The 20,165-nt window shown below is 34.9% G+C and overlaps 1 protein-coding gene across 5 annotated transcripts in view; it reads left to right on the forward strand.

Annotated features, from left to right (window-relative positions):
• CFAP47 (cilia and flagella associated protein 47) overlaps positions 1–20,165 on the forward strand; it is a 492,283-nt gene that overhangs the window by 374,219 nt on the left and 97,899 nt on the right. For all 5 annotated transcript variants that reach the window (XM_041740236.1, XM_041740239.1, XM_041740237.1 and 2 more), the window contains 3 exons: positions 1,403–1,507; positions 5,115–5,271; positions 17,072–17,170. In XM_041740236.1, coding sequence (XP_041596170.1) covers positions 1,403–1,507; positions 5,115–5,271; positions 17,072–17,170 — 361 coding nt within the window. The remainder of the gene's footprint in view (positions 1–1,402; positions 1,508–5,114; positions 5,272–17,071; positions 17,171–20,165) is intronic.

The raw sequence follows: 20,165 nt of genomic DNA on the forward strand, positions 1-20,165 counted from the left end.
ACTTGCTTCCCCTCAACTATATACTATGAAAAATTTCAAACAGATGCAGAAATTGAAAGAATAATACAATGCATAAAACTTCTACCTTCTACCTTGGTTCTTATGTTAATGATTTGCTAAATTATTCTCTTTCTTCTTTCTCTTACATTTCTTACTGTTCAGTCTGAAGGTAAGTTGTGGGCATCATGAACTTCAACACTAAATACTTCAGATTATATTTCTTAATAGCATAATTAATCTCTCACATCATCTAGTATCCTGTCCAAATTTAAGTTTACTCAGCTATCCCAATAATCTTTCTCTCTTCAACTAAGATCCAGTGTAAAATCACATATTGGAATTGGTTATTATGATAACATTTGCTTGTAATTAAATGTTTGTAAGTTTCAAAACGATCCTATATTTAGCATATTATCTATATCCCGTTACACTAAACCAGTACATTTGCTGCAGATATATTCCAGCCAGTAGTGTTTACCTTTCTTTCCGTGAAACCATGGTATTTTTCAGTGAATTTTAGGTGAAAATAAAGGAATTTTTTTTTAGTTACTATTTGGTTATACACACTACCTCAGTCTGCACCACATGCTTCTGACATATATTTATGGAAGAGGAATTTGAGGTCAGAGAAGCTAAAATTATTTAAACCATGTAGTTAGTAAGTGGTAGAACTAAAATTAAAATCCAAGTTTATGTAGTAGTATTTGGTTTTTCTAATGTAATACATGATTTCCTTTTACATATGTATATATATATAGAAAAAAACTTGTTTTATATTTGCTTAATTGAAAGAATATATGAAATACAACTTTTTTTTGCTAAGGTTGATATTGAAATTAATGTATATTCCTTATGTGTGCATAAACTTAAGTGATTAACTATCAGAGGGAGAGCCAGCTTAAGATAAAAATATTTGCTGTAGATAAGCCACACATATATATAGTAAGAGAGTGACTGTTCTAAATATAACATTAAGTTGTATTTGTATTTCATGGTCATTGTCAGAACATAATTATTAAGCACTAAGTGCTATATTCTACAAGGATTTGAACAGCACAGCTATATTGCAATTTTATATTTTCAAAAGTTATTTGGAAAAATAACGGAGTGAAAAAAATAAGCTTACTTTCAGACATATGCCTTTTTATTTTATCATTCTACAACTGTTGATGTTAACTCCATGTGGTCATTGTCTGGGGAAAGAACATGGAGTAAACACTACTAAACACTGTTTACCATGGCCATTACACCAATATTTGCCAAACAGGCCTACTAAGAACGAGTAACACGTACAAGGCAACACACTACTCACACGAAAATCAACCTGGCATTTACCTAGCATGCAAAGATCCTGACTCAAACAAAAGCATTGATTATTTTTTTCCTCTCTGAATTTATGCAGCTGACCTTACCTCCTTACTCGAGCAAAGAAGTATATGTTCACTTTTTTCCTTCAGCTCTTGGAAGAACTGGTCATCAAGCTTCTATCATCTTCCACTGTGCTCAGGTATGATAGACTATTCTTGGACCAAGTCAAGTTCATTAAATTTCATAATCAATGAATAAGTAAAACTAATTCATTCACTTAATGTACTTTGCCAGCAAAATAAGTTCATTGTAAATTATTAATTAAATGAACTTTTGGAAATACAGTATATATTGTGCACGTGGAGGCATCTAAAGAAGGCATTTTTAAATTCTTAGATTACTTGGATGAAGGAGAATGTACCACGAGATTTGAAATATAGGTATTTTAATGGAAATGCCATTTTGTTGGCATTTATGTTAATATTCTGTCATATTTGCATGAATTTAAATATAAAACTATACAAATTGTAATCTTGCAAATATTGTATTATTTTTTCATTCTATTTCATCTACACAGTTTTACTGATTAATAATAAATTTTGAGAAGCAATAAGACTTAAGGGGCACCTGGGTGACTCAGTCAGTTAAGCGTCCAACTCTTTTTTCTTTAAGATTTTATTTATTTATTCATAAGAGGCACAGAGAGAGAGGCAGAGACATAGGCAGAGGGTAAGGCAGGCTCCATGCAGGAAGCCCGATGTGGGACTTGATCCCTAGACCCCAGGATCACACCCTGAGCTGAAGGCAGATGCTCAACCACTGTGCCATCCAGGGGTCCCAAGCATCTGGTTCTTAATTTCAGCTCAGGTCAAGTTCTCAGGGTCGTGAGATCAAGCCCCATGTTGGGCTACGTGCTCAGTGCAGAGTCTGCTTGAGATTCTCTCCCTTTGCCCCTTATCCCATTCGCTCTCTCTCTCTCTCAAATAAATAAAATCTTTTAAAAAAATAGGTAATAAAACAATAATAATTTTGCTTAATAATTTTTAAGCATCTCTCAACTTGCTACATGCCATTCAAAGAATTATATCAACTCATTCTCACCACAGTCCTATGGTAGAAGTATTATCAATCTTGTTTTATGCATTAGGAAACAAAGAAATTAAAGTCAGGCAGCTAGTAAGATGTTTAACTCAGACCTGAACTCAGAACATGTGACTTCAACCTGTCTTCTTGACTGTTTTTGGAGATACCTGCAGATTGCTAAGTGATTATAACTCTCTTACTGCTAATAAATTTTTACATGACTTTTGACAGTTATTATTATTTTTTATTTCTTTAAGTGTTAATGATGAGGGAAGTAAGTGGAGAAATGTTCTTTAAATCCTATGGGACACCAAGGAGCTTACAAAACCTTTAAAATGTGCTTTAAATCCTTTGGGACACCAAGGAACTTACAAAAATTTCCTGAGAGGCAGGGGAATCAAATATAATCCAGGGGACCCCATGTCAGTGCAAGACCTGTGGGTGACTGGAGTATCCTCTTTTCTAAAACATGTGTAATTTACCTTCAGAAGAAGAAATTTAGGCTATTAAATTTCCTACATGATGACTAACTTTTATGTAAACTGAAGCAATGCTCTGGAAGTATGCTTGATTCTCAAAAATACTAAAGAATGAAAAATAATTATCCTTTTCATACAGAAGAGGGAAAGTATAGTGGAGACTGTTTCCTTCTACAAAAATAATTTTAACAAGGCAGATCTTTTTTTTCTAAAGATTTATTTAGTTAATTAGTTAGTTAGTTAGTTAGTTAGTTAGTTGAGAGAGAGAGAGGGAGGGAGGGAGGGAGGGAGGGAGGGGGAGAGGGAGAGGAAAGTATGCAGGAGGGAGCAGAAGGAGAAGGAAAGAATCTCAAGCGGACTCCCTGCTGAGTCTGGAGCCTCATGACCTGAGCCAAAATCAAGAGTCAAATGCTTAACCAACTGAGCCATTCAGGCACCCCTAGAATTGGGTCTCTAAGGTGGTGCTGTCTTTTTTCAAAAAAGTTTGAGATAAAGATAAGCTAAAAATGTTACTTTTTTTTTTAATGGCCATGTTCATTTGGATACTTTTTAATTTCCCTTTCTGAACCTAATGGCATAATTTAAGCAATGCCAGGGCAGTTGTTGGATACTAGTGTTCAATAATGGTGGGATGTAGCTAAGTTTAGAAGCTACGCTATTCTAGGCCACTTGGTGAGATGTGAAAACATGACCTTCTCGTTTTTGTAGTTTGGCTCATTCTCAGTGGTTTAAAATAACTTCATTTCTGTTATCCAGGATTGATTTTTATTAAGTAGCCAAAAAAGCGAGTAACTTGTGTAGAACAGTTGTTAATATAATCGAGCTCTGATGCTTGATTCCAGTCATTCAATTGTGCGGAATCAGGTTAGGACATTGTAAGTGAAAATATAGTGTACTTGTATTCTGCTAGTAAAATCTCTAACTAAAAGTAATGCAATCATTTGAAGATCTATGCAGATAAAACTTACCTTTAATTCTTCCTATACCGAGACAGCATTTTATGGATTTACTGTCACCATCTGTCCTAATTTGAAATGATCTTAAAAATTTTCCTCTTTTGTTGGAGTTTCAGCCTGGACACATTGATGTAGTTTAAGAGATTATAGGCTAGGTTATTGTTTGTTGGTTTCCATTTTGTGACCTCTTTATTCATCTGTAACATTAGCAGTGTTCAGTGCAGAACTGAGTCACAGTCAGTTGTACTCTTGGGACTTTTATTCTAAATGAACACAAAGGAACATTTTCAAACAGTGCTTTGCAGGTTTGTGAAACTCAAATAAGAACAATGGCTACATGCAATCTCCTTCACATCATTTTTGAGTCATTTTTTTCCTTTCCTGTCATAGCAGAACATACACTGTACTAGACAGTAGGGATAAATAGAATGGCATGCAGTTGTGCACTTCCTTTTAGTGGGACTTCAATCTGTGCCTCACCATCTTTTCCTTCATGTGATAACTACCTGAATTTCATTTGAAATTCACCCTAAAATTTTGGGAACTTCATGTAGTGTTTAGTATCCGGTTCGCTAGGCAAACTGATTTTTTTAAAAACCTTGGGCAGAAATGCAAAGTTTTCATAAAGATTTCTCTTTTATGTTGCTATAAATAACCTTTTAAGCATAGAAATATGTTTAATATTTGAGTATTCTCTTTTTTTAAGATTTTATTTATTTATTCATGAGGGACAGAGAGAGAAAGAAGCAGAGACACAGGCAGAGGGAGAAGCAGGCTCCATGCAGGAAGCCCGACGTGGGACTCGATCCCAAGTCTCCAGGATCAGGCCCTAGGCTGACGGCGGCACTAAACCACTGAGCCACCCCGGCTTCCCGAGTATTGGTCTTTTGCCCCTTTTTGTAGTGCAGAAATACATTGACTATTCAATAAAATCAAAAGGAATTCAGAAAAGAAAAATATATAAAACAATGCATATTAAATATTAACAACAAATTGTTTTTTTAATAAAGATCCATTTATTTATTTTAAAGAGACCAAGGAGGAGAGGCAAAGGGAGAGAGGGAGAGAAGCAGACTCCCCACTGAATGGAGCCCAACATGGGGCTTGATCTCATGACCCTGAGATCACAACCTGAGCTGAAATCAAGAATTAACTCCCTGAGCCACCCAGGCACCCCGAAATGTTTCTTATCTACCAAGATTTTTATGCATATCACATTTATTAAGGGTTGCAAAGAAAATGTATGTGATTAGGATATATATCTCACGAATATTTTATCTTTAAACAGTTTAAAGAATGGATGTTTTGCCTCTCTGGAGTAGGACTATTCCCTCAGCCTATAGACATAGAGAGAATAACCACATACCTCCATCTTCAATCGATTCTTGTTATACCTTTCCAAAATCCCACCAAGGAAGAGGTTTTGGTCAATATTGTACTAACAAGTAAGTGTTTTTTTTTATATTTTACATATGTTATTTTGTAATCATTAGTCAAACTGATTTTATCACAGAATCAGACCATTATAGAGATAATTTACAATTTAGAGATCCATTAGCTATTTCAACAGCATCATTTTATAAAAGAGAAAACAAAATATGAGAGAAGAAATATCTTGGCTGAAATCACAGCTTATAAATGGTGGAGCCAGATTAAGAAATTAGGAATTTATGTACCATGCCAAATATGTAAAGTAATAGATTTATGAAATTATTGTGATATGATTCAAATATGCCAGTCCTGATTCCTTAAAAGTTTTTAGAAATTCTAGTGTTTTTGTTTTTGGTTTGTGTTTTTGTCTTGTTTCATTTCTCCCTTTTCTTTTTAAAAAATTTTAATTCTCATATAGTTAACATACAGTGTTATATTTGTTTCAGGTGTACAACATAGAAATTTAATAATTTCACATATCACCCATTATCATCATCATTTAAACATAGGGGTGCATGTATCCCTTGGAATTAGTGTTTTTGTATTTTTTTGGTAAATACCCAGTTGTGTGATTCCTGGATCGTAGGGTACTTCTATTTTAGCTTTTGAAGGAAACTTCATACTGTTTTCACCCAGTTTTTTTATAAATAGCATATTTGGATTAAATTTTGGTTCTAACAAAACTTGTGGTTTTTTCATGTCATATTGAAGATACATGTTTTTAAATAAGATCATGTGGAGTTTGTTTACTTTTTATTAAAAGATCAAATAATGAAGGTCTGAAAACCAACTCATTATGAGTTTTCTGAAACACATTTTAAATCTAGTATTAGACATCACTAATTTATCTTTTCAAATATTATTACTACATCTACTAAAACTACTACTACTACCACAATTCATTGTATATAGCTCAAACATTGGGCCAAAAGGAATGCATATATGTTAAGGTTTTTGAGATAAATAACCAACTTGCTCTCCAGAATAGTTATACTGTTGCAATTCATGCTGCTCTCAGGAATGTATTACAGACACACTTCACTTTTCCTGAACCTTGTAAACTCTGACCAGTAGCATTATCCTTAATCTCCATCAATCTGATTGAGGCAAAGCGGTATTTTATCATGATTGCAAATGACTATTTTTTTTATTAAAGTTGAAGCTGAACACTATAATTTACCTGTTGAAGTTTTCATCTTTCCTGATCATTTCCTGATCATCTACTCCTGGTATGAAATAATTAAGTAAAAACTAAGAACATAATGTCATCTAATGTACAATTCCCTTATGAAGACTTGGGCTGTGCTGAGGAGAGACACTGGCAGTATTTACTAAAAGTTGATTAGAAACTCAAGGAATTCAGCATTTTAATATGAAAGAGATGTGAACCTATGTATAGGCAGAAAGAAGAAGCCAGGGTGGAGCAGAACTTACAACTGTAAAGGGGGTAGGTTTTTACTGATGGGTAAGGTTCTAGGAGGACTAAGATCAGACTTGAAGGAAGAGTCATGAACAGGAGTGGCATTTATGCCTTTGAACAGGTGGAAGTAGGATAAAACAAATGTGACTGTGGATAAATTGTTAGATCGCAGAGGGACTTGGGAATTAAGTGCAGTTATGTTAATATTTTTATCTGCTGAGGAAAGGCGATAGACTAAGAGATTTGAAGAGTGGCCCAGTGGTTTGAAATCATTGCTGGAGGGAATTGAGGATGGAGCTGACACAATTAAAATATAAAAGTTATTGTATTTGGCTGGGATTAGAAATCACAAATTTAGATAGGCACCAAGAAAATACATGTTTGTGAAGTTTGTACCACTTCTGGTGCTCAGAATTCCTGGTATGGGAACAACACACAAGGCTGATAAATGGATCTGTCCAAGGGATGGAATTTTCAAGGGAATTGCAGCCAAATCACCTCATAACTATGAGAATGTTATAAAAACATATTGGATCAAGATTTTTAACATTAAAAATAGAATATGAAGTAATTTGTGGCTTCTTGGTTTTCTTTAGTTGGTCTAAAATGGTTTTGCTATATAACAGAAAAAAACAGTAAGTTTGACAATGAAAGATTTCGTAGTCTTTTGTATTTAAAACAGTCTCTTTTAAGCAAACTCCCTCTCTCTTTTTTAAAAATTTTTTTAAGATTATATTTATTTATTTGAAAGAGACCAAGCACAAGCAGGCAGAGGGGCAACTGAAGAGGGAGAGGGAGAAACAGACTCACTGCTGAACAGGGAGCCCAACATGGGGCTCGATGCCAGGACCCTGAGCTCCTGACCTGAGCCAAAGCAGACGCTTAAACAACTGAGCCACCCAGGGGCCCCAAACTCCCTCTCTCTTGAGTAAATATTCAGACTCTGGTTCTCCTCCTTGCTTCAACCTGAGGAGACCAGGGACAAAAAAAAAAAAAAGACAAAACTTCTGAAATCTTCCTTTCTTTCACTTCTCCTTTTCCTTTATGAAGATATTTCTCCTTTCCTTTTCGTGGTAATGAAATCTCTCTCTCTCTCTCACCTCTTCCTTCTTTTTTTGTGGGTTCTATTTTTTCTAGCCACCATGTTCATGACTTCTTGCATTCATATTCCTTAGCGACTAAACCTCATAAGCTGGCCTGAATTGTTGAAGGGCCACAAGGAAACATGACTGACAAGGATAAAAATATTTAACATGTATGCCGAATATACTCATTTCAAAAGGTAATAAATTAATACCTACTGATTTAAATATTTGCAAATGTCTTAAAATTACTTCATGAGGGCAGCCTGGGGGGCTCAGCGCCACCTTTAGCCCAGGGCCTGGGCTGATTAGCCCAGGGCTAAAGTTTAGCGCCGCCTTTAGCCCAGGGCCTGATCCTGGAGACCTGGGATCAAGTCCCACATCCGGGCTCCCTGCATGGAGCCTGCTTCTCCCCCTGCCTGTGTCTCTGCCTCTCTCTCTCTCTCTCTCTCTCTCTCTCTCTCTCTCTCTCTGTGTGTGTGTGTGTGTGTGTATCTCTCATGAATAAATAAATTAAATCTTTTTAAAAATTACTTCATGATAGGACTATGTATTCCCTTGCTATCTTTCGAAAGAAGATGTCAGTATTTCTGCAGATGCTACAGAATTCACAGAATCCCCTAAGGGAAGTTGATAGCATCAAGTTGGTGGCTGCTGAGAGAGAGATCTCACAGTATTTCAGATCCTGCATTCCTGATTTTTCTTTTGATAGACAGACGGATAAGATAGATAAGATATATAGGAAAAGATATCTTTCAAAACACATCATTTTTCCAAGAAGGCAATGTTTTTAGAATTGCAAACTCATTCTCATACTTTTATATTGCCAATTCTCTAATGTCTTTTCTTGTGCTGATATTTTAGCTATTTCCATTTTAATCACTTATCTCAGAAATACTGCCTTTTGACATTCAAAAATCTTTTAATTCTATTTAATTAAATTCTATTTAATTCTTTAATTCTATTGTACGTTGTCTCTAAGTTCTTTCAGTTGAACATTACACAAGGCAAGGTGTTGAAAAGCTTATATTTCAGGGATCTATTCATATCTTAATTCATGCCACCTTTAAATGGTGAATGAGGTAGGGTGGCTAGAGAGGAAATGGCCTAAACACTCAGAGAATAGTGGAGACTTCTCCAAAGGGGACCATTATGAGTCCCATGAGGAGCAGGATGGTACACAAAAGCTTCAAATAACCTACGAAACTCACTTTGTTATACATTCACTTGGTACCACATTTGAGCTCTGTAAATGTGACTATACCCTATCTTTAAAAACACTCTGAGAGGTTTCTCAGATGTAGAATCTGAAGCTTAGAAATCTCCCAAAGCCATACAATGAGTGATTGAACAGTGTCTTGAACTCATCACATCTAGCTGTCTTCTCCAGGACCACCTAACTGGGATTCTAAGTTGTCTGCTTACAGACGCAGATGGTACTTATAAATCCCCATACCAATAAGGCTCTAAAGAATGGCACTTGCTTCCTCCCCTAAGATCTCAAGGAAAACAGGCCTCCCCCTGCCCAGTCAAAGGACCTCAGGAAATACCTCTGACTGCCACTCCTTTTGCATTTTCTCAGCTCTTCAGATCTTTCCTTTCTCTTTTTAACTCTGCCATCAGACTCTGGCTCTGTCTCATCAACACATGTTTGGATTTCCTATCTTGGCCTACTTGTTCAGCCTGGACATGTACCCTTGCTCCGTGACTGCTTTCAGTAGACTCAGTTCCCACAATCCTCTCCGATCAGTAATTATGCCCTCCACCCCTATCCCTGCTTTCAAGTTGCTACCCCACTTAGCCAGAAATAAAGGTGGAAAAAGGAAAGGTAGCCATGAATGGGTCTGAGTCAAAACATTAGAAAATAGGACATGATGAATTTAGGAACTTAAGGACACACCTCCATTATATGTATGTATGTGCCCTTGTTCGTGTAACCACATTCCAAACCTGCTAATCTGTGCTCATTAATGGCAGGGGGTACATTAACTCATAGCTTTATTTTTACCTAAATGAGTATTTCAGTGTTGTCATTGTTGGTAGAGCAAGAATTGAATCTTCAGTCACTGATTATTTACTGAGCATCTATTTTATGCTGAAAACATATGCAAATTTCAAAATAACTATATCGGCAATATACATACACTCATACATATATACACCAGATTTTGATCTCATGTGGCAATCTATTTGTGAAATATCACTATGGGTTATATACCTCAAAGTTACATAAGTGAATGAAGCAGTAACTGATGCATGTAAAGTAGCAGTTTTGATTCCTACTAAAATAGCTATAGTCTTGAGATTATTCACTCTTCCTACTGAATTCAAATTTAAATGCAGTATTAGTGATTTGATTCAAATGTTTAAGTGGCTACTTTTCTAGACATCAGTAGTTTTACTGAAGAGCAAAAACAAAGTAACATAGGGATAGAGGTATACCTACCAATTATATTAGTTTTTCAAATATCACCTTCCATTTTGAGGGTTGATTGATGTAAACAAAATACTATGTTGACTTCTTGTTGACTCAGGGTTCTTTATGACCATGGTGTTCACCAGCAGTAAAGTAATAAAGCACACAGTGTAGCGTAGTTATGACATATTAATGATACAGGACAGAGAGACAACGTCTAGTGCATTTGATTTGATATGTTAGAATTAGTTTATGAAAATCTTGTCCCTGGAGACCCCCTGAATCTTATCTAAAATATTTATGTTAAATATGTAGTAATTATTTTATATTGCCAATCAAGGGGTGCATAGCTTTATGTATACATAAAAAGAGAGAGAAATAGGTGTAAGAAAAAGTACCACACTCTCAAAGTCTCTCCCAAATTGAGATAATCAACTTTTTAAGTATTTCAATAAATAAATACATAAATAAATAAATAGTACTAGGAGTTTTTGAGATTGGCAGGCAGGGATTTTGGAGTATCAAATACTCCTTTATACCCTAATTTAATTAGATTGTTTGTCTTAGTTTGCTTTGCTTACAGCAAATAGCAAATGTTTTTGTAGTGTGGAAAATTAAATATAAAATTACTGTTATAGCTGCTTTTTCGAAAAGTAATCTGAGATTCAACTTGCTTATAATCTTTTGTTTTGTTTTGTTTTACTCTAGATACTTTTTAGGAGACTTAATATTTGGAACTCCTCTTTTTCTTGTTTAGTAGCTCTTAAAAGTCAATAACCAATAATTGAGAACTTATCAAAATTTAGATTCCCAGGTCCACATTCAGTTATTCTGATTCATTATGTCTATGATAAGACTCTACCAGCATAATTTATTCTAGTGTAGGTTGTCAGAAGACTACACTTTCAGAAGCACTGGTCTTTACACAGAGGTTTCAAAATATATTTAAAAATCATATACCTCAACTAGTAACTATTTCTCAGCATTCAGTTTTATGTGTATATATTGATTTGTGAAATATATACATGTAACATTATCATCTCGTATACTTAATGTCAATCAATAGAGCTTATTTCCTATTTATTTATTTGAGAGAGAGAGAGAGCATGCACACAAGTGATGGGGAGGGGCAGAGAGAGAGGGAGAAGCAAACTCCACACTGAGCAGGGAGCTGGATTCGGGGCTCGATCCCAGGACCCTGAGCCAAAGGCAGGTAGTCAACTGACTGAACCACCCAGGCACCCCAAGACACTTTTATTTTGAAAATTTTAATACCTACAGAAGAGTACAGTACAATGAATAGTCCTATACTTTTGGTATAGATTTATCTGCTTCATCAGTTGTTAATTTGGGGGAATTCGCTTTATATCCCATCTCTATAGACATAATTTCATCTCTAAAGCATCTATAGCCTTAGAGAAGGAACTTTCTACAACATAGCTGCAATGCCATATCATACACAAAGATTTAATATAGATATGTTAATATTTAACATATACTCCACAGTAAAACTTTGCCAGTTGTCCCCAAAATGTTCCTTGTAACTTAAAAATTTTATCTTTTTTCCAATCTGGGATCCAGTTAAGGACTGTGCATTGCATTTGGTCATCAGATCTCTTAAGTCCCATAAATCTAAAAATTCCCTCCCACCTTGTTTTGTCTCTTACAATACTGGAATTTCGAAGAGTCCAGGCCAGTTGTTTTATAGAATATTGCACATTATGGATTTCTCTCTTTTTTTTTGTACAAAAATTTCCATTTCATAAATTCATGTTACATATCTTGGAGATTATTTTATGTTAGGAAATATAGAACTACCTAAATATATTAACAGCTCTATAATAACTACATTGCATTGACGTACTTTGATTTATTTTATCTTTGTGTCTTTATTACTCAATTATGACTAAGATTTTGGGAAGAATATCACATACTGTGTACTTATTGCAACACATTAGGAGACACCAAGGCCCATTATCGGGGATGCTGAGCTTAATCACTTGGTTAAGGTTGTGTCCACCAGATCTTTATGTCATAAGGTCATCTTTCTCCCTTATAAATAATAAATAATTTGTGCATGAGGGGGGTGATAATTTGAAACAATGTGAATAACCTCTTCCCTTACATTTCACTTGATGGAAAGTTTTAGTATCCCTACTAGTATCAGTTTCTATGTCTATCACTCTCACTGTTTTTTTATTAGCTAGAGGTAACATATATATTTTAAGATTTTATTTATTTGAGAGAGAGAGAGAGAGGCAGTGAGAGAAAGAGAGAACAAGCATTAGCCGATTGGAAGGGAGAGGCCGACTGTCCGCTCAGCAAGGAGCCCAATGCAGGGCTTGATCCCAGGACTCTCAGACCATGTTCCTTAGCAGAAGGCAGATGCTTAACCACCTGAGTCACCCAGGTGCCCCTGGAGATTTTTATATTAAGGGGAAAAAAAGCTTTTTCTTCTGCTTTTCCTCTTCCCCCCACTTTTCCTATCTTTAAGTATGAGTACAGCTTCATGGATTTTTTCTTTTTGGTCTTTTACATCTCAACTTTTATTATTTTCAAATGATCACATCATCACATTTATTCACATAATATTTAATGTATAAAAGCATGTGGGGATGTAAATTCAGAAGACACAAGCTGTGTGACCTTAGGCAAGGAATTTTTTTTTTTTTTTTTTTGGCTTCTTCATCTCCTAACACACTGGAGGATGCACCACGTAATCGCTAAGGTTGCTTGTAGCTAGTGATTCTGATGATTCTTTGACCACCAAACATGTATTGTCTGATGGCCCACACTTTATTCAGGGGTGGCTACTTGATCTCTTTGTTTAAGAGTGTCATTACCATTTTATTTCTGAGTAATGTCCCTGAGTCTGGGAAAACAAGAACATAACAAAATGTTAATAGAATCGATTTTGACACCTCTTTCTTCTCTGGATTTCTCTGTATCCAAATCTCCAGGAGGACCTTATGACTTTTAAGAGAAACTTAAAAAAAAAAAAACAAATTAGGGGCACCAGTCAGTTAAATGTCCGACTCTTGGTTTTGGCTCAGGTCATGATCTCAGGCTCTTGAGATTGAGCCCTGTGTCGGGCTCCGTGCTCAGCACAGTATCTGCTTGGATTCTCTCTCTTTCTCTGCCCCTCCCCCCCATTCTCTCTCTCTCTCTGCCCCTCGCCCCCATTCTCTCTCTCTCTCTCTCTCTCTCTCTCTCACACACACACACACACACACACACACAAACATTTTTTTTAAAACCCTAAAGCTAATATTTGTACAAATCCATAACTCTTACACCAACAGAAAAAGAAATCTCTTACTTTTTCATTTTTCCTCTTGCACTGAGGACTGTTGAGCTTGTTTGTGGAGTTTTTGAATTACAACAATTTTTTTTTTTTTAATTACAACAAATTTTTTTTGGTTTTGAGAAGACATTCAAAGAGTGGCACCAGGACAGACTGGAAAAGGCTGTGTTAAGACCCTCTTTTTTTTTTTCCCTTTTTCTTTCCATTATTGATTTCCTATGGTCAAAAGAACATGATCTGTATGACTTAGCTTATTTTGAATTTGTTGAGGTTTGTTTTATGACCTAGGATATGGTTTGTCTTAGTGAACGTCCCACAGGCACTTGAAACAAATATGTATTCTTCTGTTGTTTTGTGGAATGTTCTACACATGTCATTTAAATTCTGTCAGTTAATTTTGTTATTTCAGTCCTCCATATCCTTGCTGATTTTCTGACTAGTGATTCTATCAGTTGCTAAAAGAGGGATGACACAACTATAATGGTGTATTTGTTTATTTCTTTTTTCAGCTCCATTGATTTTTGCTTTATGTAAGCTGAGGCTCCATTATCTATTATAGACATGTTAGGATTGTATGTCTCCCTCATGTATCAATATCTTATATTATGTAATGCCTCTCTGTGTCTCTAGTAATTTAATTTTCTCTGAAATTTATTTTATATGGTATTAATGTAACCATTCCTGTTTCTTATAATTAACATTTGCATGGTACATCTTTTTCCATCCCTTTTCTTTCAAACTACCAATGTTACTAAATTTGAAGAAGTTTCTTGTGGACAGAATATTGTCGGACCATTTTTATTCATTCATTCATTCATTTAGATACACTCTACCCTTGTTACCGTTTCTCTCAACCTGCTGCCAAGCAGAGAATCAGAGTGCTGCCTGTGTCTACCAGCAGGATCTAAAAGATCAGCTTCTACCCTCCTCTTTTTCTTTTTCTTTTTTTTTTTTTTTTTTTTTTTTTTTGTCTACCCCTCTTAGCTGATCTGGGTTTGAGGCTTCTGCGATGCCTTGTCCAGTATATAGAAAAGGCAATATAGAAAACAGGAATTTGGGGTACCTGGGTGGCTCAGTCAGTTAAGCATCCAACTCTTGATCTCAGCTCAGGTCTTGATCTCAAGATTGTGAGTTCAAGCCCTGCATAGGGCTCTATGCCCAGCATAGTGCCTCCTTAAAAAAAAAAAAAGAAAAGAAAAAAGAAAAAGAAATCAGGACCTCACTACCATGTTATTCCTCAAATTACCTTCTTCCCATGCTTTTAAAGCCTCCCCAGGGTCGTCTGTTATGTTTGACAAGTTTTAGTTGTAAGAGGGAGAGCCTAGGAGGATTGGAGTTACTTTGTCTTTATGTTTTTGTTTTTTTATTCATTATTATTCTTTTGGATATTTTCTAGTTTGGCCAGCAGGATCCTTTGCAAGCCAGGTGTCTCAAGTGTCTGACTCTTGATATCAGTTCAGGTCTTGATCTTAGAGCTATGAGTTCAAGCCCTATGTTGGGTTCAATGCTGGGCATGAGGCTACTTTAAAAAATATGTTGTTTCAGGGACACCTGGGTAGCTCAGCAGTTGAGCGTCTGCCTTTGGGTCAGGTCATGATCCCAGGATCCTGAGATCAAGTCCCACATGAGGCTTCCCACAGGGAGCCTACCTCTCCCTCTACCTATGTCTCTGCCTCTCTTTCTCTGTGTCTCTCATGAATAAATAAAAATCTTTTTTAAAAATGTTGTTTCATACTGATAGTTCCCTTTCAATCCTACACCACAGAGTTCTTCTTTAATTTACATCACTCTCTCTTCCTTCTCCCACATGAGAAACCTGGTTCTCAACACAACAGTGTAGTTTATTTGCTCTATCATAGTCACTATTTTAGCTGTCAAAATTACTATATTATTACAACTACAAAAAAAAGGGAAGAAAAGTAGAAAGAACTGAAAACTACTAAATAAAATTAAAACTATCTTTACAATACTTTTTCTGCCTAAAGTATATTGTACTGTAGTACAGCAGTCAGGGAACTATGGCCAAAATATTCTTTGATTAATTCTTTATTCTGTGTAGTTTTGTTGTCAACTTACACAAAAATGGATTTACTATTTTTTAAATTTAAATCCAGTTTTAAAGTTTGCTTTTTGAGACTTTTTAAATTCAATTATATTTTTGAATTTGTGAAACATATTGTTCACAACTCTAAACTATATAAAAAGTTCTACTGAAAGAAATTCCATTCCCAAGCCTATACCCTCTACCACATTCTCAACCAACTGTGTGGGTAGCCATCTTCATTTTCATTTGATTCTTATTTATCCATACTGTGTTTGGTTTTGCAAAAATGAGCATATATGAATAAATGCATAAATACATATCTAGTCCTGTGCTGTGTCATCCTCTTTCTCATGCAAACATGAAGTACCATATCATTTTTTTTTTTGCACCTTGCCAACTTCACCTAACAATATGTATATGTCTGAAATCCCAGTAAAATAGTTAATGGACACCTTTCTCATTGATTTCTATAACTTATTAGTACCTCAGTTTTTGCTGCATTATAGTCTAGTCTCCAATAGATGGAACTTTTCATTATTTCTAATAATTTGCTATATAAATAATGCCCCAGTGCATATTACTATTCAAATAATCCCCTTACGAAAGGAGAAAAAATGAGTGGGAAATATCAGAAAGGGAGACAGAACATGAAAGACTCCTAACTCTGGAAAACGAACAAGGGGTGGTAGAAAGGGAGTTGGGCGGGGGGGGGGGTGACTGGGTGACGGGCACAGAGGGGGGCACTTGCTGGGATGAGCACTGGGTGTTATGCTATATGTTGGCAAATTGAACTCCAATAAGAAATAAATAAATAAATAAATAAATAAATAAATAAATAAATAAATAAAATAATCCCCTTACATGTATATTGTTTCATGTTTCAGATGTGTATTGAAGGTGTATTTCTACAAACAGTATTGATTAGCAAAATGGGAAATATATATATAATTTTATCATATGTTACAAAAATCTCCTTCATAGGAGTTGTAATATGCACTCCCATTCCTTTCCAAGGCCAGTGTCAGCTGATATCTAGTTCAGTGTACCTAATATCATAAATGTCTATGTTGACAAGAGGTTTTTATCTTTCATAAAGCAGCACTAAAAGCAGGTACTTGTTATACAGCCAGGACATTTTGGGTAATTGATTGATTTTGTATTTATTGGTTTAAATTATTGTCAATGTATATACATTTATGCATATGTAAATATAAACTACTAGAATCCATTTTTTTTTAGAATCCATTTTTAGATGGTAGACTCAAACAGGCTGTCAGTAATATCTGTTATTTGAGTAGAATACATTAAATTCTAAGAATGTATGAATTGTTTTTTTAATATTTTGTAATATTAGAGAGAAAAACTTTCATAATGTTGAATATGTTCTTCAAAAATGACATTTAAATCTCATCTTAAAATATACTTTGAAAAATAATTATCTGAAAAATTTCCCATTAGAGGAGAGTTTGGATTCTATTTCAATCTCCACTTCTATTTTTCCTTTTGAATGTGACATTGGAGAATAATATCTCTTTATATTTTTATTAGGTTGGGAAAAACTCAAGTATCATGGCCTTAACTGTTACTGGGATTGCTTCTTCCATGAGACTTCTGCCTTCAAGTTTAGTGGTTTGAGTCACACACAAGGTATGGATTTCTACTTTATAGTCTGTCATTCTGTATGCTTTTATATTTCAGAGATGATGAAATTATGTCTGTTGTCTTAGTATATTTTAATAACAATTACACTATTAAAAATTTGGACATGGGATCCCTGGGTGGCGCAGCGGTTTGGCGCCTGCCTTTGGCCCAGGGCGCGATCCTGGAGACCCGGGATCGAATCCCACATCGGGCTCCCGGTGCATGGAGCCTGCTTCTCCCTCCGCCTGTGTCTCTGCCTCTCTCTCTCTCTCTGTGACTATCATAAATAAATAAAAAATTAAAAAAAAAAAATTTGGACATGAATTTTAGTAAGTTGATAGAAAAACATAGGTAGTATAATCTTTATATATATTCACTATATCTTTGCTGTTTTTTCCATAATATATAAGTACAACTTGTAAAATATTTTATCTTTGAGATTTTGACTAGTTGAAAAGTCATACCACTTAGTACTTAAGCATGTGAGGGGCATCTAGCTGGCTCAGTCAGTAGAGCATGTGACTCTTGATCTCTGGGTTGTGAGTTTGAGCCCTATGTTGGGTGTAGAGATTACTTTAAAATAAAATTTAAAAAAAATACTCGTGTGTTAGTCAAAGAAGATTTTGGAAAATTAAAAATAAATAATATGCTAAAGCTATTCATAATCATGAAAAATAATTGCATCTTTACAAACCTAATGATTCCCTGAAAAATTATTAGGGAGCGTACATCTATTTGCACTATGTATTAATCATCCCACTTGCACATTGATGAATAGGAAAAAACCTAAGACATAAATAATGAAGTTGCTTAAAATCTAAAGCTCAAAAAATACTAATTTGCTTAAAATAATATTTTTATTGGGAACCTAAGTGGCTCAGTGGTTGAGCGTCTGCCATCAGCTCAGGGCGTGATCCCAGGGTCCAGGATCAAGTCATGTTCAGGCTCCCTGTGGGGAGCCTGCTTCTCCCTCTGCCTGTCTCTGCCTCTCTCTGTTTGTCTCTCATGAATAAATAAATAAAATCTTTGAAAAATAATAATATTTTATTTACATTAATTTAATCATAATAGTTATGGTAAACATGATAAAATATGAATTAGCATAATACTAAAATACTAACTGCAATCAGTGACTACTACTAGCATCCCAATACAAATGGGTTCATGACTGTTTTCTATTTATTGTACTATTTATATCAGCATCCTCAATCTCATTATTTTATTTCATTTGATACAACTCCATATGTAAGTGGTATTATTACTCTTGTCAAATCAAGGAGATTGCGATTCAGAAAGTTGCTTAATGGCAAAGCAAAACCTCCTGGGGACAACTTCAAAGTGTTTGTTTTCAATTTCCTTGTAACACATTAAAAAGAGTGTGAACCCCAGTTCACAAAAGAGTGAGTGCAGATGGCCAAGGAACGATTGAAAATATTTTCATAGTCACTGATATTCAAATAGATGTTGATTTAAATGATAGCCATGTAGGTTTTCTTTTTCCTTTTTGATATTTACTTCTGTATTTCCTTGAAACCATGGTGAAATCTGAACATGTAATGGTTGGGGAATACAAATCACAGCATAGCTTCTGTAAAGCACTTTGTGTAAATGTATATAAAGAAACTTAGAAATTGTCACCTTTTTGACCCAGCAGTTGCAATTCTACTGAGATCATTTTTTAAAAAGATTTGTTTATATATTTTAGAGGGGAAGGAGCAGAGGGAGAGGGAGAGAGAGTCTTAAGCAGACTTCACGTGAGTGTGGAGCCTAACATGGGGTTCAATCTCAGGACCCTGAGATCACGATCTGAGCCTAAATCAAGAGTCTGACACTTAACTGCACCACACAGACACCCCTCTGCTGAGACCACTTACAGAAAGAATCAAAATATTGCATTGTTATTAATAGCAAAAAGTTGGAAAACCCCTGAATGCCAAATAACAACTTTATTATATTTGTATTAATTATTTACATTTCTTCTTATATTTTAATTTTACTTACCCATTGAGTATATGAGACATTTTCTTTTTTAAAATTTTTTCCATTGGTTCTACACTTTCAGGCTTCCTACATCCTGAAATCCATCAAAAATTCACCTACATTTTCTTTTTCTTCTATTTTGTAATGGGGAAGGAGTTATACATAAAAGGGCAGCTTTTAAATTTTCTCTTAAATCATCCAGGTTTTGCTTTTTTGCTATGTAATTATAATCTAATTTGATTCCCCTACTTAACTAGCAAGGTACCCATCTTTTCATCTGATAATAATCATCATTCTGAAGCTATTTATTTTTGCAACCTATATTCAGATCATATATATTCTATTATATGGATCTATATTTCAGAACTTGCTCTAGTGCCATACAGTTTAAATGTTACAATTTTATGTTTCTTTTTTTTGTGTTTTCTTATTCCATTTCTTTCTTTTCATGATCTCTTAAAGAATTATTTCACCCAGAGATGCCTGGGTGGTTCAGTCAGTTAAGCATCCGACTCTTGGTTTCAGCTCAGGTCATGATCTCATGGGAGCTCTGTTTCTAATACTGCTATTGACATTTTTAGAGACTTTGAGATTCATTGATCATACTATAAAAATTACCTTTAGGTATAATCTCTTACACCATATAAAGCATTTATAACTTTAAAACTCTTTCCACTTTTACATGGAACATTTCCTTGGTGAGTCCTTGAGAACTATAGAGATTATCTTATTCTTGACCAGTGTTTACTTAAGTGTGTAGAGTGAAATACTAATTTCAAGAGATAGAAATAGGTGTGATATGAGATTTAAAAAAAAAAACACTAAGTTCTATGCTTTGATAAATTTGGGAAATACCAGCTTAAACAAAATTTCCTTTATAGCAGGGTTTCCTAGGACCTTTTTTCTTCTAATGCTGTCTATATTTCCATATAGAGGAGATTCCATATGCTTTTGGAATATATATCTGTCTAAGAAACATACTTTTGTAAATACTGTTCTCCGATGAACTAATTCAGCAAAG

This window comes from Vulpes lagopus, chromosome X (assembly GCF_018345385.1).
Source record: "Vulpes lagopus strain Blue_001 chromosome X, ASM1834538v1, whole genome shotgun sequence".
Classification (NCBI taxonomy): Eukaryota; Metazoa; Chordata; class Mammalia; order Carnivora; family Canidae; genus Vulpes; species Vulpes lagopus.